This window comes from Bos indicus, chromosome 18, assembly GCF_029378745.1.
Source record: "Bos indicus isolate NIAB-ARS_2022 breed Sahiwal x Tharparkar chromosome 18, NIAB-ARS_B.indTharparkar_mat_pri_1.0, whole genome shotgun sequence".
Lineage (NCBI taxonomy): Eukaryota > Metazoa > Chordata > Mammalia > Artiodactyla > Bovidae > Bos > Bos indicus.
Window position 1 is genome coordinate 62301458 of NC_091777.1, and position 19635 is coordinate 62321092.

Below are 19635 nucleotides of genomic sequence, written 5' to 3' on the forward strand. Positions count from 1 at the left end.
TGTGAGCTTAAGGATCCGCGACGTGAGGCGAAGGGCGGACGGACGCACCCTGCGGGCGTCTTTCCCTTGACCCACTTGCGAGTGAGGGGCGTGGAGAGGACAGTCCCAATAGACTACACTTCCCAGCAGACCCTGTGGCAGACCCTCCCCCCAGGCGCGGCCCCCGCCGCCGCCAGGACTGATGGGAAGTGTAGTTCCTGGATATGGGGACAGGCCCGCGGAACGGTGTGCTTCTGTCTGCGTTTGGAGGGGACTGAGCCCCAAAGCTTCACAGGCTCCCTCGGGGAGCTCCGGTGTCTCCTCGTCCCCGCAGACTCCTGGGTTCCCGAGACTCGGTCTAGCTGGATGCTGGGGCTCCCCCTGTCTCCCCCCCAGCACAGCCGCGGGGCCCCCATCCGTGCCCGCGGCCCCCAACCCTTGCTCCGACCCTCGGCGGGCGGCCTGCCCCTTTAAGAGTGGCCCCGCTGACATCACGGCGGGGGTGGGGGGGTGCTGGCCCGGCTCCCGGCTCCGCGGCGGCTGCAGGACGCGGCTCCGCTCTGCGCCCGCCCGCTGCTCAGGGGACCCCCGGCCCGGGACGCCCCCTCCCGTCTCCTCCAGCCGCCCAGACCCCAGGCTGCGCCCCCACGCCTGGCCAGAGCCCCAGTCTTCTCAAGGGACCCCCAGGACCACCCCTGCTGTCTATCCGTCTCAGGGTCTCTCCTCTCTTTTTCTGCCCCTCTCTCTTTCTCTCCCTCCCTGTCTCTCTCTCTCTCTCTACCTCAAGGTCTCTGGGTCTCAGCATCTCTCCGCCCAAAGGCCTTTGACAGTCTACCTGTCTCTCTCTCTCTGTGACCTCTCCACTTGCTGGAGCCCAGAATCTCTGAGCCTGGGGGAAGAGGGGGCCTGCCTAGATCCGATTTCTGCCTCTCCATCTCTCTGTCTCTTCCAGGCCATCTCTGTGTCTCTTCTAGTCTCCAGACCCGGGAGTCTCAGAATTTCACAGCCTCCGGGTCTCAGTTCTGGGCAGACTCTCTGCCTCCCCGTGTGCCCCTGCCCCTCTCGGGCTCCCCTGCCTCTGTTTCTATTCTCTCTCGCTCCCTGCCTCCCCCATTCTCAAGGCCCATCTCCCTCCCTCCCCGCATCCAATCCCCCCTCCTCCTTTCCTGCCCCTCCCCTCCTCCGCAGTAGCCAATGAGCGACCGCCGGTCCCAGCTCCCGGCGTCGTCCGCCGAGTGAGGCCGCGGGCGCGGGGGGTGGGGGGTGGGAGGCCGGGAGGGGGCCGGGACGCCGGGCTCCGGGGCGGGGGCGGGGGGCGCGGGCACCGGCGACCCCGGTGGCGGCGGCGGCGGCGGCGGCCGGGGGAAGCCGCGGGGCCGGTCATGCGGCTGCGGGGCCCGCGGCCCGGAGCGTCCGCCAAGCCCTGAGCGAGGTGAGCGCGAAGGGAGAGTCCGGGAACCAGGTTGGGGGCGGGGGTGGTCCTCCTGAGGCGACCGGGGGTCTGGACTAAACGGGGCTGAGTGGCTCCTGGGGGTGAGATGCCCGCAATCGGACGCCCGAGTTTGGGGGGCAATGGGCGATGGAGGGACGTTTAGGCCTGAGGAATCCGGGGGTACGGGGTCCGAGGGTCCCAGAACGGGGCAATCATACTCTCAGTGTCCGAACCTCGGAGGCCGTGGGCACGGGAGAGGGTGCGGGCTGGATCCTCGAGGGAGGCGGTCCTGGATGAGGGGGGAGGGCCCGGGCCCGGTAAGGGCCGGCCGTGAGTCTGAGAAGGGGTCCCCGGAAAGAGGTCTCCCCAGGATTGAGGGCCTATGGAGTTTGGACTTGGGGCTTGGAGAATGGGGACCCCCGGGGATCCAAAAGCCTATATCCAGGAAAGGCGGGGATAAAGAAGGATAAGAAGGAGGCTTTGGGCCTGGGGAAGGAGGGGGGGTCCCAAAGGAGGAAGGGTTGGCGGTTGGAGGAGAATGAGGAGATCTGGGCGGGCCGCTGAGAGTGTGGAGGAACCGAGTGATGAGGGAGGGGCGCCCCAAAACGGGAGTGAGAAGGGTGCCGGTGGGCCACGTCCCAGCCGTCTGGATCGGAGGAGCCAGTGGGGGGAGCTGAGGTCAGCTACCTGGGACGGAGGCAGCCCGGGAGACAGGGGTTCTGACGCTGGTTTCTGAGATGAGCGGACAGGAAGGCAAACAGGCAGCTGGCAGTCAAGCCCTGGAGCCATGGGCCGGGGGATGGGAGCAAGCAGGGGTCCGGAGCTCTGCCAGTCTCAGACTCCTGAATCCCTCAGGAGGTGGGGAGCCGGGCAGGTGGGGTGGAGGCCCTAGAGGCTGGGGTTGAGGGGCGGGGGCGCCCAGGCAGGGATGAAGGTCGTCTCAAGCTCCAGAGTTCTTATTGAGGTGGTGTCAAGTTTCCAGAATTTCAATTTCAAGGCTCCAAGAATTCTGGTCAAAGAGAGTGGGGACTCAAGTCCTGGCCGCTTGTTGGTGGAGAGGGGGAGTGCTGGTTAGGGGTCTTAACAGTCACTGTTAAAAAGGTGATGGAGATTGTGGTATTCAGGTAGGTTGAGGGCTCCGGTTGAGAAAAGATGGGGATCACAGTTTGAGTCCCCCAAACCATGAGACTGTGTGGTTTAGGGAGAAGTTCTCAGGAAAGGGTGAGCGTGGTGGCTAAGGGATTAGGAGCACCCTGGAACGAAATCTCCAGATTTAAGATTGGAATTTTGGAGGCCACAGCCATGAACTTGGGAGCACTTTTGTTTTGAAGGTCCAGGGTTAGGGAAAATCTGGGTTCCAGATTGGAGGTTGAAGAGGGTCTATAATTGGAGGTCTTAGTCTGGGGGAGCTGGAGTCCAGACTCTCCGGGAGGGGATTTGGGGATCTTGTAACGAGAATGGGGATTGCAGACTTCCTGATGTGGGTTTTAGAGTTCAGAGCCCTGATTCCTATTGAATGATGGTCACTTGCTCTGAATAGGATACTGAGAGGTGGAGGGGTGGGATTCCCAGATCATGGTTTGGACATTCTGAAGTCTCTAGCCAAAACCCTGCTCCAGGTCTCTAGGCCCCAATATCCTGTGGGATATTGGAGAACCAGCGGCCTGTGATGGAGTTCTAGCACCCCAGGTTCAGAGGCTTGCAGGGATTTGGGATTGGGGAGGAGGGGCAGTTAATGTTCTGGAATCTTGAATCTGGGTTGTGGTCCACGATTTCAGATTAGGATGCCAAACTGAGGTCAAGGCACCATACCAGGGTTAGAAAGTCAAGGTCTTGGTGTTAGAATTGGACATTAAGGGTCAAGAGAAGAGTCCAGGGACTTCTCTGGTGGTCCAGTGGCTAAGACTCTGTGCTCCCAGTGCAGGGGGCCCGGGTTCAATCCCTGGTCAGAGAACTAGATCCCACGTGCCACAACTAAGTAGTTTGCAAGCTGCAACTAAGACCTAGCTCAGCCAAATATATATATATATATTTTTTTTTTTTTTTTTTAAAGAGTCCAACTAAAGAGTCCAACTAGATATGGGAGGCTTAAGGTCAAGGCCAAGGTACAGGGTTAGGGTCCCTGGTTAACGACCCACTTGGGGCATTTCTGGTTCCCATTAAGAGCCCAAAAGAAAGGGGTCAGGGTGTCAGGTCTGGGCATGGAGTGGGGATTGGTGGCCTAGGTTAGGATTTCTAGACAAGTTACTGGTCCAAATCCAGGCTGGAGTCACGGGTCAGGACCCAGGGGGCAGATAGGAGAGAGTTCCTTTCGGGGGGTTGCTGGTTCTGGCCCAGGGCTGGTGTCCCCCGTGGCTGCATGCAGTCTGGGGGACCCCAGTGGCCCCAGCGGGGCTCTCCACTGGAGCTCCCGGTCCCTCAGGCCCCGCAGGGCGCCCCCCGCCGCTGAGGATGAGTCACTGCAGCAGCCGCGCCCTGACCCTGCTGAGCAGCGTGTTTGGTGCGTGCGGCCTGCTGCTCGTGGGCATCGCCGTCAGCACAGACTACTGGCTGTACATGGAGGAGGGAACCGTGCTGCCGCAGAACCAGACCACCGAGGTCAAGATGGCGCTGCACGCTGGCCTGTGGCGCGTCTGCTTCTTTGCAGGTACAGGCCTCACCTGCCCACCAGTCAACTGTCCCTGCCTTTGCGTGGCACCCGAGAGTCCTCATCCATAGTTCCCTCCCATGGGTGCCCAAAACCCAGAAATCAACCCCGTGTCTCTCCTGGACAGTCACATGTCTACCTGGAGATTCCATTTCTAAGGTTTGCCAGGTGGCCGCATTGCAGAAAGAATCCACCCGCCAGTGCAGGGAGACGCAAGAGACGCGCGCGGGTTTGATCCCTGGGTCGGGAAGGTCCCCTGGAGAAGGAAATGACAACCCACTCCAGGATTCTTGCCTGGAGAATCCCATGGACAGAGGAACCTGGAGGGCTACAGTCCACAGTGTTGCAAAGAGTCAGACACGACTAAGCAGTGGAGCGCGCACACACACACACACACACACACACACACACTCAATTTCTAGCACTTTAGTCCTTGGATCTAAGAACCCCAACGATCATACAATCTCCAGGTCCCTAATCCCCAGCAACCCCCTGGAGCCCCCAGACCCAGAGAAACAGTAATCCTAGTTCAGAACTTGTCTCCTGGACAGTTCCAGTGTTGAATGGGAAGGATAAACAATATCTGTGCCTCCCAGCTACTATGGACATCGCTCCTTCTAGGAATCCTTTCCCACCTCAACCCCCAGACCTTTCCCTCTTTAGGGATCCAAGAGACCTGGCCCATAACCCCTTCTTACTTGAGACTCTGGCTTCCGGCTTATCTTCCTCCATCCAACAGTCTCTAGGGCAGCTTGCAATAGGAGCTGACAGACTCCTGCCCACACCCTTCTGTAACCCCCTAAGAGGAGCACAAACGTAGTACAGAGTAACACAGAGTAGCCAGACACTAATCCCCAGGTCGTTCCCATCCTGGGGTCTTTTGACTGTGCGTCCTGCCCCTGACCGTCCTGCCTTCTTATCTTCCCCCCAGGCCGGGAAAAGGGTCGCTGCGTGGCCTCAGAATATTTCCTTGAACCGGAGATCAACTTGGTGACGGAAAACACGGAGAATATTCTGAGTGAGGGGAAGCACGGGGCTGGGAGGGTTAGGCAACCAAGGGGCAGGGTGACAGGGCGGGTCCTGGGGAAAAGGGCAGGCCAGTTGGCGCTAGTGGTAAAGAACCCACCTGCCAATGCAGGAGACTTAGAGATGTGGGTTCATTCCCTGGGTTGGGAAGATCCCCTGGAGGAGGAAATGGCAACCCGCTCCAATATTCTTGCCTGGGAAATCCTTTGGACAGAGAAGCCTGGCAGGCTACAGCCCATGGGGTCGCATAGAGTTGCGCACACAAGAGAAGGGATGGAGTGGAAGGGAAGGCGTGCAGGCTTGAAAGCAGGCAGAGTAGGTGCGTGAGGAGGTGGGGCCAGGTCGAAGGGGCGGAGCCCGGGAGTGGGTGGAGTCAGGAGCTAAGGGGTGGGGTCAAGCCAAGGAGGTGTGGTCTGGGTGAGGGGGCGGGGCCAACAGTGGAAGTTTCAGAAAAGGGCGTGGGGGTGCAGAGATGAGGAGGATTCAGAGGCAACCCCCAGAGAGTCCCCCCTCACTTCTGTCTTTCTTCCTACCCCTCCCCCAGAGACAGTGCGCACAGCCACCCCCTTCCCTATGGTCAGCCTCTTCCTTGTGTTCACCGCCTTCGTCATCAGCAACATTGGCCACATCCGCCCCCAGAGGACCATTCTGGCCTTCGTTTCCGGCATCTTCTTCATCCTCTCGGGTAAGCCAAAGGAAAGGACTGACAGGCTGCAGGACCATTTCAGGTACCAGGAACCTGGGGCTCCTCTTCCAATAAGACCACCACTTCCTTGCTGGGTAACCCTGAAGGAATTGCAGAACCTCTCCAAGCCCCACTTTGCTGCTCTGTGGAATGGAGCATTTCTCAGCGAGCGCTTCTTGGGTGCTAACTGGGTGCCAGGCTCTGTTCTGATACAACCACCTTGTGAGGCAAATGCTATTAATAACCCCATTTTACAGTTATGGAAACAAACACTCAGCAGAATGAAGTCAGGGCCATACAACCAGTGAGAGGCAGAGATGGGACTCAACCACACACATTTCGCCTCCAGAGGCTGTATTTTTAACCACTCCTGATATTTTAGCAATTAACAGTTTGCAAGGCTCTTTATGTTCTGTGCAACGTATTACTGGAACATTTTTCAAACAGAAAAGTCGAAAGAACCCTGTAGCCACCACTTAGAGTTGATCATTACCATGTCACGGGATTTGCTTTATCCTGTATCTGTCCATCTATCTATCTTTCTACCCATCCATTCGTCTATTTTATTATCATTTAAAAATGAATTTCAGGGACTTCCCTGGTGGTCCAGTGGCTATAACTCCATGCTTCCAATGCAGAGGGCCCCAGGTTCAATCCTGGTCAGGGAACTAGATCCCACATGCTGCAATTAAGATCTTATGCAGACAAATAAATAAACATTAAAAAAAATGAATTTCAGAGCAAGCTGCAGGCGTCAGTACACTTGACTCCAGATTCTTTACCATGCCTGTCATTAGCTAGAGTTCAATGTTTCTTTATAGTTATCTTTTCTTTTGAGATCTAAGTCTCTTTAGCATGAGCAATCTCATAAACTTCTCATAACATCTCTGTCCGGGAGTTATTATTAGAACTAGTTTGATAAAATAGGGATACCGGGTCTCGAAATTGTGCAGGGAGTTGCCTGAGATCCCAGTGTAAGCTGGTTCCCCAGGGACTCAAGTGTCCTGAGCTCCAGAGGAGAGCTCTTTCTGAAGTGTTCCCCTCCTCCAAATTTTAGTTCAGTCCAGTCCAATTCAGTCTAACTCAGCTCAGGTCAGGTCACTTCTGCTCTGACATACTTAACTCCATCAATCTGGCCCAACTGACCCCAATCTATTCTGACTCAGTTCTTTAGTTCAATTCGAATTACTTCAACATGATTTAATTAAACTCCGTTGGGGCCCTTTTAATTCAGTTGATATTTTATGAACAAAGCCTGCTGTACGTCTCACTCCCATTACATCCCCTGGGGCCTGCACTCGGCCACCTCTTTGGAGTCGGCTCTGCAGATGATTGGAGATGGGTCTTCAAAAATCCCCTCCCCCAGTCTCCTCCCTGCTCCTCACCCAGCTTTCTCTGGGCTAAACTTCCCCCATGCCTCCAACCTAACCTGACAAGACCTCTTCCCCAGGAAAGCAGGGTGCAACCTCCGTGCAAACTTGAATCACAGCATGCGGAGCCAGACACCAAGCTAAAATAAGACATGTATCATATCACTATTTCAGAGTGTCAGATGGAAAAATTGTAGCCTAGAGAGACAGAAAGTGGGGCAAGGGTAGGGAGCATGGGGACTTTGATTCAACCCACCTGAAATGCTCGAAGGAAAATCCTATTGTTTGTGATTTACAGAAGTGGAAACCAAAGAGGCGATAAAGCTGATAAATGACAGTGCTGGCACTAGAATCAAGGGTGTTCTCCTCCCCAAAGCCATGCTTATGCCAATGCATCAGGACCTGACTCCCCAAGGTCAAGTTAAGGATCAGTTGGTGCCGTCACGGCTGGAAATCAGGCCTCTGATGTAACAATAGAGTAATTTAGGGGGATCGAACCCCACTTCCTGAACTTCATTTCATAGACTATGATCTATGCACCCTACCCAAGGTAGCCAAGGTTGCAGCCTATAGCAGCTGAAGGTTCATGCTGCTATGAACCTAGAAAGACCTGGGTTAAAATCCTGACACTTACTGTGTGAGCTGCAGCCTTCCTTTCTGGAGCTGTTGACTGGGCAACCTTGGTCAGGGGTGGGAAAACTTTTTGCTCAGGGCCAGACAGTAAATAGTCTAGGCTTTGTTGGCGTGCCAAAGCAACCAGAGGGGAAGCAGTGGGCCTAGCTGTGTTCCAGTAATCCTATTTAAAGAGCCTGAAATTTGAATTCAATATAGTTTTCAGGGACCATGAGATTTTATTCTTCTTTTGTCTTTTTTTTTTTTTTCCTGACCATTAAAAAAAAATGTAAAAACCACACTTCGTTTGCAAACTGTACACAAACAGGCAGTGGGACCAACAGTTGTTTTCTGACCCCTGGTCTAGATCACGGATGTGAAGGCCCAACCCAGGGCCTGGTTTATAGCAGTAAGTGCTCAGCACGTGGTAGTTTTAAATAAATAAACGCACGCTCACATATGTACATGAATAGTAGTAGTAGCAACAGCAACCATAATAGAAAACAGTTAATTGAGTGCCACGGTTTGGGGAAGTTTTAAGTGCTTTGTGCAAATTATTCCTTTTTCTTCACCTCCTAAGGCAGATGCTATTTTTATTCCCATTTTCCATTTGAGGAAACGGAAAGCACTCAGAAGTTGAGCTGCTCCACAGTAGAAGCAGGATTCCAGACCGGTCTTTCACTCTGGCATTCTACTGCCCCACCACAATTACAAGTCATAAAGACAAAGGGGATTAAAAGAGAGGAAAGGCTGGGGACTTGCCTGGTTGTCCAGTGGCTAAGACTCTACAGTCCCAGTGCTGGGGGCCCAGGGTTCCATCCCTGGTCAGGGAATTAGATCCCACATGTACATCTGAGACCCAGCTAGCAAAAGAAAGAAAGAAAGGAAAGGGTGGAAATAGTACCAGTATTTTAGGTCTTGGAGTGGAATGTAGTAGTGCAACCATCTCATGTTCCCAATGAGGAAACTCAGACTTAGAAAGAGGCAAGGGTTGACCAAGGTCTGGTAAATGGTGAGGTAACATTCAGTTTTGGAGAAAGTGGCGGGAGGGCTTGGGAAGGAAAGGGATAGGGTGTCGATGATCCCTCAGGGACCTGTTTTGGGAATGGACTAAAAGGAAAGAGATTGGAAAGGGAGGAGGCTTATGCAGTAGTCCAGGCAGGAGCGGATAAGGTTCTAGCTGGGGAGGGAGATGGGAGGGTAAAGGTGACTGGATGGCTTTGAGAAAGAAGGATGTTGACAGAAGAATCAATAGAACCAGATGACTGACTGGGTGTGATTGGTGAGAGTAGGGGGAGGAGGCTGGAGTGACATTGGCTTTCTTTTTCCAGGTCAGATGAGGCAAGCTTCCTGCGCCTGGCTCACATTAACCCCTGCTCCTCAAACATGTTCCATGTGTCTGCTCTTTCATTCACTCACTCATCAAACAGTTGCAGAAACATCTTCTACGCCATGCCCTTACTGAGCACTGGTGACATGCTGAATCTTAAATGGCAATCTTCATGCAGTCAGCCACAAAACAGCTCCCAGCTACATGCCCTTCGATGCTGGTCACACAACACTTAAATCCCTTCAGGGTCTTGATGCATTTCCATTGCACTTAGAATACATCCCAACTCCTCACGCTGATTTACAAGGTCTTACATGATTTGGCTACTGCTCAGACTTCTGGTCTCATTTTTCCTAACTCACTAACACTCTCTCCGTTGCTGCATCGCCCTTGAAAATGCTAATCTCAACCTCACTTTTACAATCATTAACCCTCCACGCTTGGAAGTCTCTTTCTCCTAATTCCCCAACTTTTCCTCTTCAGATTTTCTTTCTCTAACAATGGTATCCAAGGTTGCTTTGCCCCCACTACACTACCCATCACCTTCCCTATTTGATATTTGCTTCATAGCACTTATTGCTAGCATCATCTTATTCCTTTTCTGCCTCCTTCTTCCAGAATGTAAACTCCAAAAGACAGGAAGGGACTTCCCTGGTGATCCAGTGGCTAAGACGTTACACTCCCGGTGCAGGGGACCTGGGTTTGATCCTTGTCCAGGGAATTAGATCTCACACGCTGCAACTAAGGAAAGAGCCCCAGTGCCACAACTAAGACCCAGCGCAGCCAAATGAATAGATAAATAAAAGGCAGAGACGTGCTCATGCTTATATCTTCAGAGCCTAGATGAGTTGCTGGTACAAAGTTCCACAATGAAGTATTGGTAGAAGAGATCCCTCATAAAGAAAGTTCAAGGCATTCTGAGAAAAGGGAAGCTGCTTTAAGCAGACAGAGTAGGATGCTGGAAAGGGTGGGAGTGACCAGAATTTCAAGAGCAGGTGACATCTAAATTGATGCAGAAAGGGCGAGGGGGAGCTTTTCAAGTAAAGAAAGAAAAGTGCCTGGTACAGACATGCATTTCACAGCGTGTGTTAAGACTCCAGAAAGCGGTAAGACTGAGGTAGCCGCCCATGTAGCTCTCCATGGTCCTGAAATTCTTTGTTCTAAATCCAGGTTGTTCCTATTCAGCTTGGAATGTAGGTGATTCTTGCCTTCTGTGCTCTAAGAATTCTGAAGCAGATGTAGTGGAGTGGGGGGAGAGAAGACTGTATTACAGAGAAAGGGCGAGGGATGGGAGAGAGAGAAAAGGGGAGGAGAAAAAAGAGAAAAGAAGGTTATTTTTAGAGAACCAGAGTCGCCATAAAATGCCCAGGAAGGAGAAAGAATGACAAGAACAGCTTCTGACATTGTGTTTAGATAACTTTCAATCACTAAAAACAAAAACAAGAGCAAAAGCAATAACAAAAAGCTCCTTCTCTTGAGAAACATTTGTTCCCTTCTCATCAACCCGGCTCCTGACTCTCTGTAGGGAGAATGTCTTTTAGAACTGAAATAAGAAACAGGGACTTGAGTGAGGCAGGAGTGGTTGGCAGGTTTTCAGATCAAAAAGAGCTTGGGTAATCAGACTGAGGAATGAATACTTTCTCCCATGGATCCTAGAGCGCCGAGAAAGTATTTTGACAAGAGAAGGACAGAGTCTGATATGGGTTTTATTTAATTATTTAGGCCAGGGATGGAACCCAGGCAACTTGCAGTGGTAGGGCAGAATCCTAACCACTGGACTGCTAGGGACCTCCCTGGTATGGGTTTTTAGAAAGAGCCAGTATCTGAAACCAAACAAAAACATACAGGACTTCCCTGGTGGTCCAGAGGTTAAGACTCCACCTCCCAATGCAAGGCATGTGGGATCCATCCCTAGTTGGGGAACTAAGATCCCACATGCCTCCAAGTGTGGCAAAAATAAGAAAAGAAAGAAACAACAGTATCTAAAATAGGGAGACAGGTTTGAAGGCAACGGGACAGGCACAGGGAATAAGCCTCAGCTGGATTAGAGGACTTGGGGGCGTAAAAGGGATTTTAGATTTATGAGAGATTTAGGAAGGAAAATAGACATGACTTGATGACTGACCATCCTTCTTGGATGAGGGGGGTGGGATTAAAAGGACTCCCCTGGGCTTCCCGGGTGGCACTAGTGGTAAAGAACCCGCCTGCCGATGCAGGTAGATGGAAGAGACGCATGTTCAATCCATGGGTCGGGAAGATCCCCTGGAGAAGGAAATGGCAACCCAGTCCAGTATCCTTGCCTGGAGAATCCCAGGGACAGAGGAACCCGGTGGGCTACAGTCCACGGGGTCTCACCGAGTTGGACACGACTGTAGCAACTGAGCACACAAGCACTCTGTTTTAACTTTACCACTTGAAAGTCAGTTGCAGGCATCACTAAGCATTTTAATATGCATCTCTTAACAGTGATGGCATTTTTCTACATAACTACAAGACCATTATTAAACCTAGAAATTTTACAAAAGTCCATACCATAATCCATTCCATTTTCAAACTGTCCTAGACATTCTAAGAATGCCTTTTATAGCTTTTCCCCCAGAAGCAGGATTCAATCTAAGTTTATGCACTGCATTTAGTTAATTTCTCTTTTAGTCTAGACTAGTTCCCGTACTATATTTTTTACAACACTGACTTTTAAAATATATTTCATTATGAAAATATAGAAAGGATAGTATAGTGTGCCATGTACCCTTCACTCAGTTTCAACAATTATCAACATATGGTGAGTCTTTTTTTAGTCAAACTTGCCATATCTCCCTTCTGCACTTCACTACAGAATTTTAAAGTCAGTCTCCAGCATTAAATCATCTTATCCACTAATATTTCAGCATATGTCTGAGAAATTAGTACTTTGTTATTTAATATAGCCACAGTGCCATTATCTGCCCAAATAATGAAGAATAGCTGCTTAATATAAATTAATATCTAGCCAGAGTTCAACTTCCCCACTTGTCTCATAAATGCCTTTTTAAAATTTTTACAATTAGTGTGTTGGAAACCAGGATCCAAATTCCACTGTGCATTTAGTTGATAGATCTCTGAAGCCTCTTTTAATCTCTAATAGTCCCTCTCCTTCTGTTTTTTTCTTGCCATTCATTTGAAGACATCTAGTCATTTGCCTCATATAATCTCCACACTTTTGATCTTTCTGTTGTGTCTTTGTGTTGTGATTTTAATATATCCATCCACTCTGTGTTTTCCTGTAAAATTGTAGATCAGATCCAGGTTTGACTTTGGGAGTGGGGGGGCAAAAATACCTCATAGATAGGTGGTGTTATTAAGTCCTATTGCATTGCATCAGGAGACATAATACTACGTGTTTGCCTCTCTTTTTGAGATGTTAAGATTAATCACCAGCTTAAGTATTATAACTTGGGTCGTACCATTGTCCTTTTGAAATCTACAAGACAGGATGTCCTGTAGAACACCCCACATCCTGCATCTGTTGGATTGTTTCCTCGTGGCATCATTTGGCTTCTTCCTCTTCCTTTGTATTTTCTGTAACCGGCAGTTATGTCCAAGGTAGAGACTTGATTAGATTCTAGTTAAATAGGTTTGGTAAGACTTAGAAGTGGTGCCGTATTCTTTATAGCCCATCACTTCAGGTAGCAAATGTCAAGTTGTTCCCACCAGGAGTGGGAAAATGTTTAACCCCTTGGTAAAGGGGGTGATCATTAGAGCTCTCCATTGGAAAGGCACATTTTTCTCTTTATGATGAGTAAACCATTTGCAGGGTAACACTTTTGAATCTTCAGGGGGTGGAATTCCTGTTTGGTGATGCCTATTTTATTTAAAATTTGTTGTTTTGGCAAATTTTTAAACGTACAGAAAAGTTGCAAGAACAGCACAAAGAATTCTCATGTTTTTCACCTGGACCAATTTTTAACACTTTGCCACCTTTGTCTTTTTCTCTATCTTATGTGTATATAAGTCAGTTCAGTTCAGTCACTTAGTCGTGTCCAACTCTTTTTGACCCCATGGACTGCAGCACGCCAGGCTTCCCTGTCCATCACCAACTCCCAGAGTTTACTCAAACTCATGTCCATGGAGTCTGTGATGCCATCCAGCCATCTCATCCTCTGTCGTCCCCTTCTCCTCCTGCTCTCAATCTTTCCCAGCATCAGGGTCTTTTCCAGTGAGTCAGTTCTTCGCATCACGTGGCCAAAGTATTAGAGTATATGTGTGTATATGGGTATATATCTATATATTATTAATACATTATATTATCATAGATAACCACTTGAACATAAATTGCAAATACCTCACCCTTTTAAATATTTTTTAATTTTTACAATGTTGTGTTGGTTTCTGCCATACAGCAACGACAATCAGCCATAATTATACATATATCCCCTCCCTTCTGAGCTTCCCTCCTCTCCCCTCATCCCATCCCTCTAGGTCATCCCAGAGCACCCAGGGCCCCCTGTGCCACACAGCATCTTCTCACCAACTATCCATTTGACACAACTAGAAACACTTCACTCTTAAATAAATCAGATCAGATATCTCCTAAGGTCAAGTATATTTCCTTTCCTAAGCATAGCACCATCATCCAATTCAGGAAGTTGAACATTAATACAATTTTACAGCTAATACACAATCCGTATTCAAATTTCATCAATTGTCTGCACTCTGCCCTTTTTGATATTTTAAACATTTTTGGCCGCTCTCAGTCTTGGCTGCCGCTGGCAGGCTTTCTCTAGCTATGGCAAGCCAGGGCTCCTCACTAGATGCGGTGCACAGACCTCTCATCGCGGGGGCGTCCCCTGTTTCGGAGCATGCGCTCTAGGCTCTCAGGCTTCTGTAGTTGTGATGCACGGGCTTAGTTGCCCCACAGCACCCACACTCCTTTTTTTCCCCCATTGGCTGCACCCCGGGGCCTGTGGGATCCCAGTCCCCTGACCAGGGATCGAACCCAAACTCCCTGCAGTGGAAGCGCAGAGTCTTAACCACTGGACCATCAGGGAAGTCCCCACACTGCCTTTTATAGTCCGTTTTCCCCCTGATTTGGGATCCAGGCTAGGATTCCCCTCTGCATTTCCTTGATGTGTCTCTTTCGTCTCCTTTCATCTTTTATATAGTTCCTATGCCTTAAAAAAAATCTTTCATGTTGACGTTTATTTTTGAAGAACGCAGCCGGTGTTTGTAAAACGCCCCACATTTTCTCCTGGAGTGGATCCAGGTTACACATTTCCAGCAGGGACACTGCATAAATGAAATAGTGGCGCGATCCCATCAGGAGGTCGGGGTGTCCGTTTGTCCCACTGTTGGTGATGTTAGCTTCAGGTACTTGGTTCAAAGGGTATCTTTCAGGCTCCTTTATGATATTTCCAAAGTATCTTTGTAATGCATAGATATTCCACGAGAAGATTATGTCATTCAGTGTTTTAACGACCACTGATGATGCTTGCCTGCATCCTAATATCATTGTGTGCGTGCGTGCTAAGTCGCTTCAGTCATGTCTGACTCTTGGTGACCCTATGGGCTGTAGCTGTTGCTGGGCACAGGCTTTCACTAGTTGCAATGAGTGGGTGCTCCACTCTAGTTGTGCTGCTCAGGCTTGTCACAGTGGTGGTTCTCTTGTGCAGAGCACGCACTCTGGGGCCTGGACTCAGTAGTCATGGCGCACAGGCTTAGTTGCCCCATGGCATGTGGAATCTTCCCAGGTCAGGGACCAAACCTGTGTCACCTGCATGGGCAGGCAGAGTCTTCACCACTAAGCCCCCAGGGAAGTCCTGATCTACTTTCTCTGTCTATGGATTTGCCTGTTTTGGACATTTCCTATAAATGGAAGCGTACAATATGTGGTCTTCTGCATCTAGCTTCTTTCACTTAGCATATTTTCTAGGTTCCACCATGTGGCAGTATAAATCAGCAGTTCATTCCTTTTTTTGGCTGAATACTATTCCTTTATATGGCTATACCACATTTTGTTTATCCATGCAGTTGATAGACGTTTGGGCTGTTTCCACGTTTTGGCTATTATGAATAATGCTGCTGCAAACATTCCTGCACAAGTTTTTGTGTGAGCATATGTTTCCAGTTCTCTCAGCTAAATACCTAGGAGTGGAATTGCTGGGTCATATGGTAATTCTATCTTTAACGCTTTGAGGAACTGCCAAATGAAATTCCGATACTTTTTACATGCCATAAAACACTCTTCTTTTGATTTTTTTTCAACCACTTAATCATGTAAAAGTCATTCTTAGCTGGTAGACCATACAGAAACAGGAGGTGGGCTGGATTTAGCCCTGGGTCAGGGTCGGGGTGGGGGGTCGTTTTTTGCTAACCCCTTTCGTAGGCAATGGGAGGAATTCAGATTTATTCTGGGTGATGGGCACACAGATATTTGTTTGTGTAATAGGATTCTAGGGGAAGGTGCTAATGAGGATTATGGAGATTAATTTAGGGCTGGGGATTTTACTGATTCCTTAAGCCACCTTTAACGGATTCCTATGTGGCACAGCAGTAGAGAATCCACCTGCCAAGGCAGGAGACACAGGAGACATGAGTTCAATCCCTGGGTCAGGAAGATCCCCTGGTAATGGCAACCCATTCCAGCATTCTTGCCTGGAAAATCCCATGGACAGAGGAGTCTGCTGGGCTACAGGGTTGCCAAGAGTGAGACACAACTGAGCACACACCCATTGCAAGCCACCCTTGTGCTACTGTTTAAAAGAAAGTTCACCTTGGGGCTTCCCTGGTGGTCAAATGGTTGACTCCAAGTTCCAATGTACAGGGCATGGGTGCAATCCCTGGTCAGGGAACTAAGATCCCCCATGCTGCTCATATAAAATATATATGTTTATTTTATATACATATATATGTTAGAAAAAGAAAGTTCAGCTTGAGGAAGTGAGACTTGCCTCTTAAAAATTCTCAAATGAGACTTCTTCTCTCCATTTTCTCCCTGTACCTCGGTATCCTCAACTCTAAACAGAGATAAAAGTGGTACCTACTTGAAAGTGTTATTGTGAAGTTTGAATGAGTTAATGCATATAAGACACTCAGAATGGTGCCTGGCACAGAGCAAGACCTACACAAGCAGCTGCTATTATTGTTGTTGATGTTATTATCTATACAGCCTTAGTTCTGCTTCATCCTCCCCAGCCTTGGGCCTATCACAGCTCCAGCATTTCTCCCCTCCAGTCCCTTCCCACAACCCATCAGCCCCCAAAGGATCTTCTAACACTGCAGTCTGGCCCTGTCCTCCCTCTGTTCCCAACATTCCATGGCTCCCTAGTGCCCTTGCCATCAATGCCAAGCTCCTCAGACTGGCACTTGAGGCTCATCATGGCAATGCCCCTGCCCAACCTTCTCTGGCTTCCTTTCTGGTGGCTGTGGGCCATGTTTGTGAGCTGCATGGATGGATCAGTTCAGCATTCCCCCTCTAATTCTGGTTGGAACAATGCCAGTCCCTCTGCCGTGCATGGCGTGGTATTCCTGCATTCTTCCCTGGGCCTCATCCTTTGAGATTTAGGACAAAACGCAGCTTCTGGGAAACTTGTCTTGACTCCCTCCACCCCTGCCCCCAGGTGGCTTTGGCGCCTTTTCTGGACCCATGGAACTTTATGTTACTATTTCATCTGCAAAATTTTTTAATTAATTTTTCTGGTGCACCACACAGTATGTGAGATCTTTGTTCTCTGACCAGGGATCAAACCAGCACCCCTGCAACGGAAGTTCGGAGTCTTCACCACTGGACCGCTAGGGTAGTCCCTGTGCTACCATTTCCCTTACAGTACTGTCACCATGGATGTGACTGCTGACCAGTGTCCATATTTGCCTTCCCCAACTGCACTGTGAGCCCCTGGATGGCAGATTAGGGATGCAGGGGTGGGGGAAGGAGGAGGAGGCTGTTGATTTACCTCTAGACTCCCTGCACCCAGCCCAGGACGAGCCCCCAAGGGACTTCAATTGATGGGAGCTTCCCAGGTAGCTCAGACTGTAAAGAATCCACCTGCAATGCAGCAGACCCCAGCTCAAGAAATTCCCCTGGAGAAGGGATAGGCTACCCACTCCAGTAGTCTTGGGCTTCCCTGGTGGTTCAGACAATAAAGAATCCACCTGCAATGTGGGAGACCTGGGTTCCATCCCTGAGTTGGGATGATCCTCTGGAGGGGGGCATGGCAACCTACTCCAGGATTCTTGTCTGGAGAATCCCCACGGACAGAGGAGCCTGGCGGGCAACAGTCCATGGGGTCGCAAAGAGTCGGACACAACTGAGTGACTAAGCACAGCACAGTCCAGGATAGAATGCGATGGGGGGTGGGAGGAGAAGATGGCAGCGGGAGGCAGGGGCCTGGGGCTGGGGAAAGGGGTCCGCTGCTAGTGGACCAAGGGCATCCCTCTACTCCCCCAGGCCTCTCCTTGGTGGTGGGCTTGGTTCTTTACATTTCCAGCATCAACGACGAGGTCATGAACAGGCCCAGCAGCTCGGAGCAGTATTTCCACTATCGCTACGGGTGGTCTTTTGCCTTCGCTGCATCCTCCTTCCTACTCAAAGAGGTGATGTCTGTGGGGCCCAGACTTCAGAGTTTTGAATGGGGACCGGTGGCAGGGGCGTGTGTGATTCCTGGGTCCACGGGGAAGAGGAGGCTGTGGGTTAGACTGTGGATTAAAAGGAGGTGGTGGCTGAGGTCCTAGCCCCCAGGTCCTGGAGGAGGAGGGTCTGGGAGCTCCAACTCCTGGGGTCCCAGGGGAGAAGGGGGGGCCCTGGACTCCCAGACCTCTGGAGGATGAAGCCGGGGACTCTGACTCCTGGGATGGGAGGGGCGGGGGGAGGGGCTGTGGGAAGGGAGGAGGAGGCCAGGCCCCTAATCCCCGGCTTTTGGGAAAGGAGGAAGCTGGAGGCCTGGAATCCCGGGTCCTGGGAGAGCGGGGCCGGCGGGCCTGGCCTTGGGGCGGCGCGCCCGGGCCCAGCCGCGGGGACTCTGGTCTTGCCTTGGCGCAGGGAGCCGGCGTGATGTCCGTGTACTTGTTCACCAAACGCTACGCGGAGGAGGAGATGTACCGCCCGCACCCGGCCTTCTACCGCCCGCGTCTCAGCGACTGCTCCGACTACTCGGGCCAGTTTCTGCAGCCCGAGGCGTGGCGCCGTGGCCGCAGCCCCTCCGACATCTCCAGCGACGTGTCTATACAGATGACGCAGAACTACCCTCCCGCCATCAAGTACCCCGACCACCTCCACATCTCCACCTCGCCCTGCTGAGGCCCCGCCCCCGGAGCGCCCTGCCTCTTCTTCCTCTTCCTCCTCCTCCTCCTCCTCCTCCTCCTCCTCCTCACGGGTCTCGTCGCCACCGCGGCTCCAGAGCAAGTCCCGGGGACACCTTGTCCCCCGGGGAAGAAACAGCGCGCGTTAGCCCTGCCCCGCCCCCGCCGTAGCCCCGCCCTCTTTCCACTTCCAGACTCCTCCTCCTCCTGAGGGGCCCTTTCCCTTAGGCCCCGCCCCCCAGCCAAAAGACTCCCAGGTCCCGGGTTCTTCGCGTGCAGCGGCCGAGCGCGTCCACCTCCGTGCAAACCGCACCAGTTACCTTTCGCCGCGGCCGGGGGCTCTGGGCTGGAGAGTAGGTTCCGGCAGCCGCCAGGAATGCCGAACATCCTCTTCTCTCTGCCTCGGCTAGCCTCTTACTTGGCCCAGTCTCACCTCCAGACCTTCGTGGTCCTTGCGTGCAATGAGTGCAGACGGGGAGGCCCTTCTTACTCTACCCCACACCCCTCTAGTATGGGGATGGTTAACCATAACCGGGTATGGTTAACCTGGCCTCCCCCGCCCCCCTCCCCACACACGGGAGACCCCGTTCTGTCTCACCTGCTGGACACGTCTCAGCCTTCTGAAGGCTACCTGCCTTTTCAAGGGCGCTCTTTAACGAATTTTCTCGCTCTCTCTCAGCTGACCTTGGCTTCTTTTTTCTTCCTCTTCCTGCCCTGTCTCCTGGCCTCCTCACCACCCGCTCATCCAAAGCCCCCCTAGGTGTATCCAGCCCCCACACACCACGCGACAAGAATGGAGACCCTAGGGTGGAGGAAAGTCCTCCACGCCAATTCCACGCCTGTGCTCGCCTCTCCCCCCTCGAGGCCCCGTCGTGGGAGGGAGAGGCAGTAGCGGGGGTCGACACCCCCCCAAACCTCGAAGTCTTCCATTTTCTGGCACCTCCCCCTTCATTGAAGTCCCCCTCCCCATCTCAGATCCCCCAACTCTGGCCTCTTTCAAGGGTCCGTCTGCCTCCTAGGACAGATTGGGGTGGGGGTGAGGGTTCACCAGAAACTCACCCACTCTCTTATTAGGGGAGGAGGGGCGAGGTAGCACAGTGTTGTACACGGAACCAGAAAGGCCCCCTGGGTGGGGGGAGGGGGGCAGGGGAGGGATGGGGGGTTTTTAGTTTGCATCTTAGGTGGGAGGGGGGAGGGGGGACCGCAGCAGTTAACCTGTCTTTACGCAGCGATTTTTAACGAGGCTGGGGGGAGGGGGGCTTTGGAGATGGGGGAGGGGTG

At 51.5% G+C, this 19635-nt stretch overlaps 1 protein-coding gene across 1 annotated transcript; it reads left to right on the forward strand.

Annotated features, from left to right (window-relative positions):
- The first annotated feature begins 1301 nt into the window (after nucleotides 1-1301).
- CACNG7 (calcium voltage-gated channel auxiliary subunit gamma 7) lies at nucleotides 1302-19490 on the forward strand. Its single transcript, XM_070771691.1, has 6 exons — nucleotides 1302-1411; nucleotides 3834-4058; nucleotides 4990-5076; nucleotides 5629-5769; nucleotides 17504-17649; nucleotides 18095-19490. Exons 2-6 carry the CDS (start codon nucleotides 3863-3865, stop codon nucleotides 18350-18352), a joined length of 828 nt encoding a protein of 275 aa, XP_070627792.1. The 5' UTR covers nucleotides 1302-1411; nucleotides 3834-3862; the 3' UTR covers nucleotides 18353-19490.
- The last annotated feature ends 145 nt before the right edge of the window (nucleotides 19491-19635 follow it).

What these genes read in the sequence shown, in the direction of transcription:
- CACNG7 (XM_070771691.1), top strand. Translation starts at nt 3,863, where the DNA reads ATGAGTCACTGCAGCAGCCGCGCCCTGACCCTGCTGAGCAGCGTGTTT. An exon ending in CATCTTCTTCATCCTCTCGG is followed by an intron (nt 5,770 to 17,503) that starts GTAAGCCAAAGG and finishes CTACTCCCCCAG; the next exon opens with GCCTCTCCTTGGTGGTGGGC. An exon ending in CCTCCTTCCTACTCAAAGAG is followed by an intron (nt 17,650 to 18,094) that starts GTGATGTCTGTG and finishes GCCTTGGCGCAG; the next exon opens with GGAGCCGGCGTGATGTCCGT.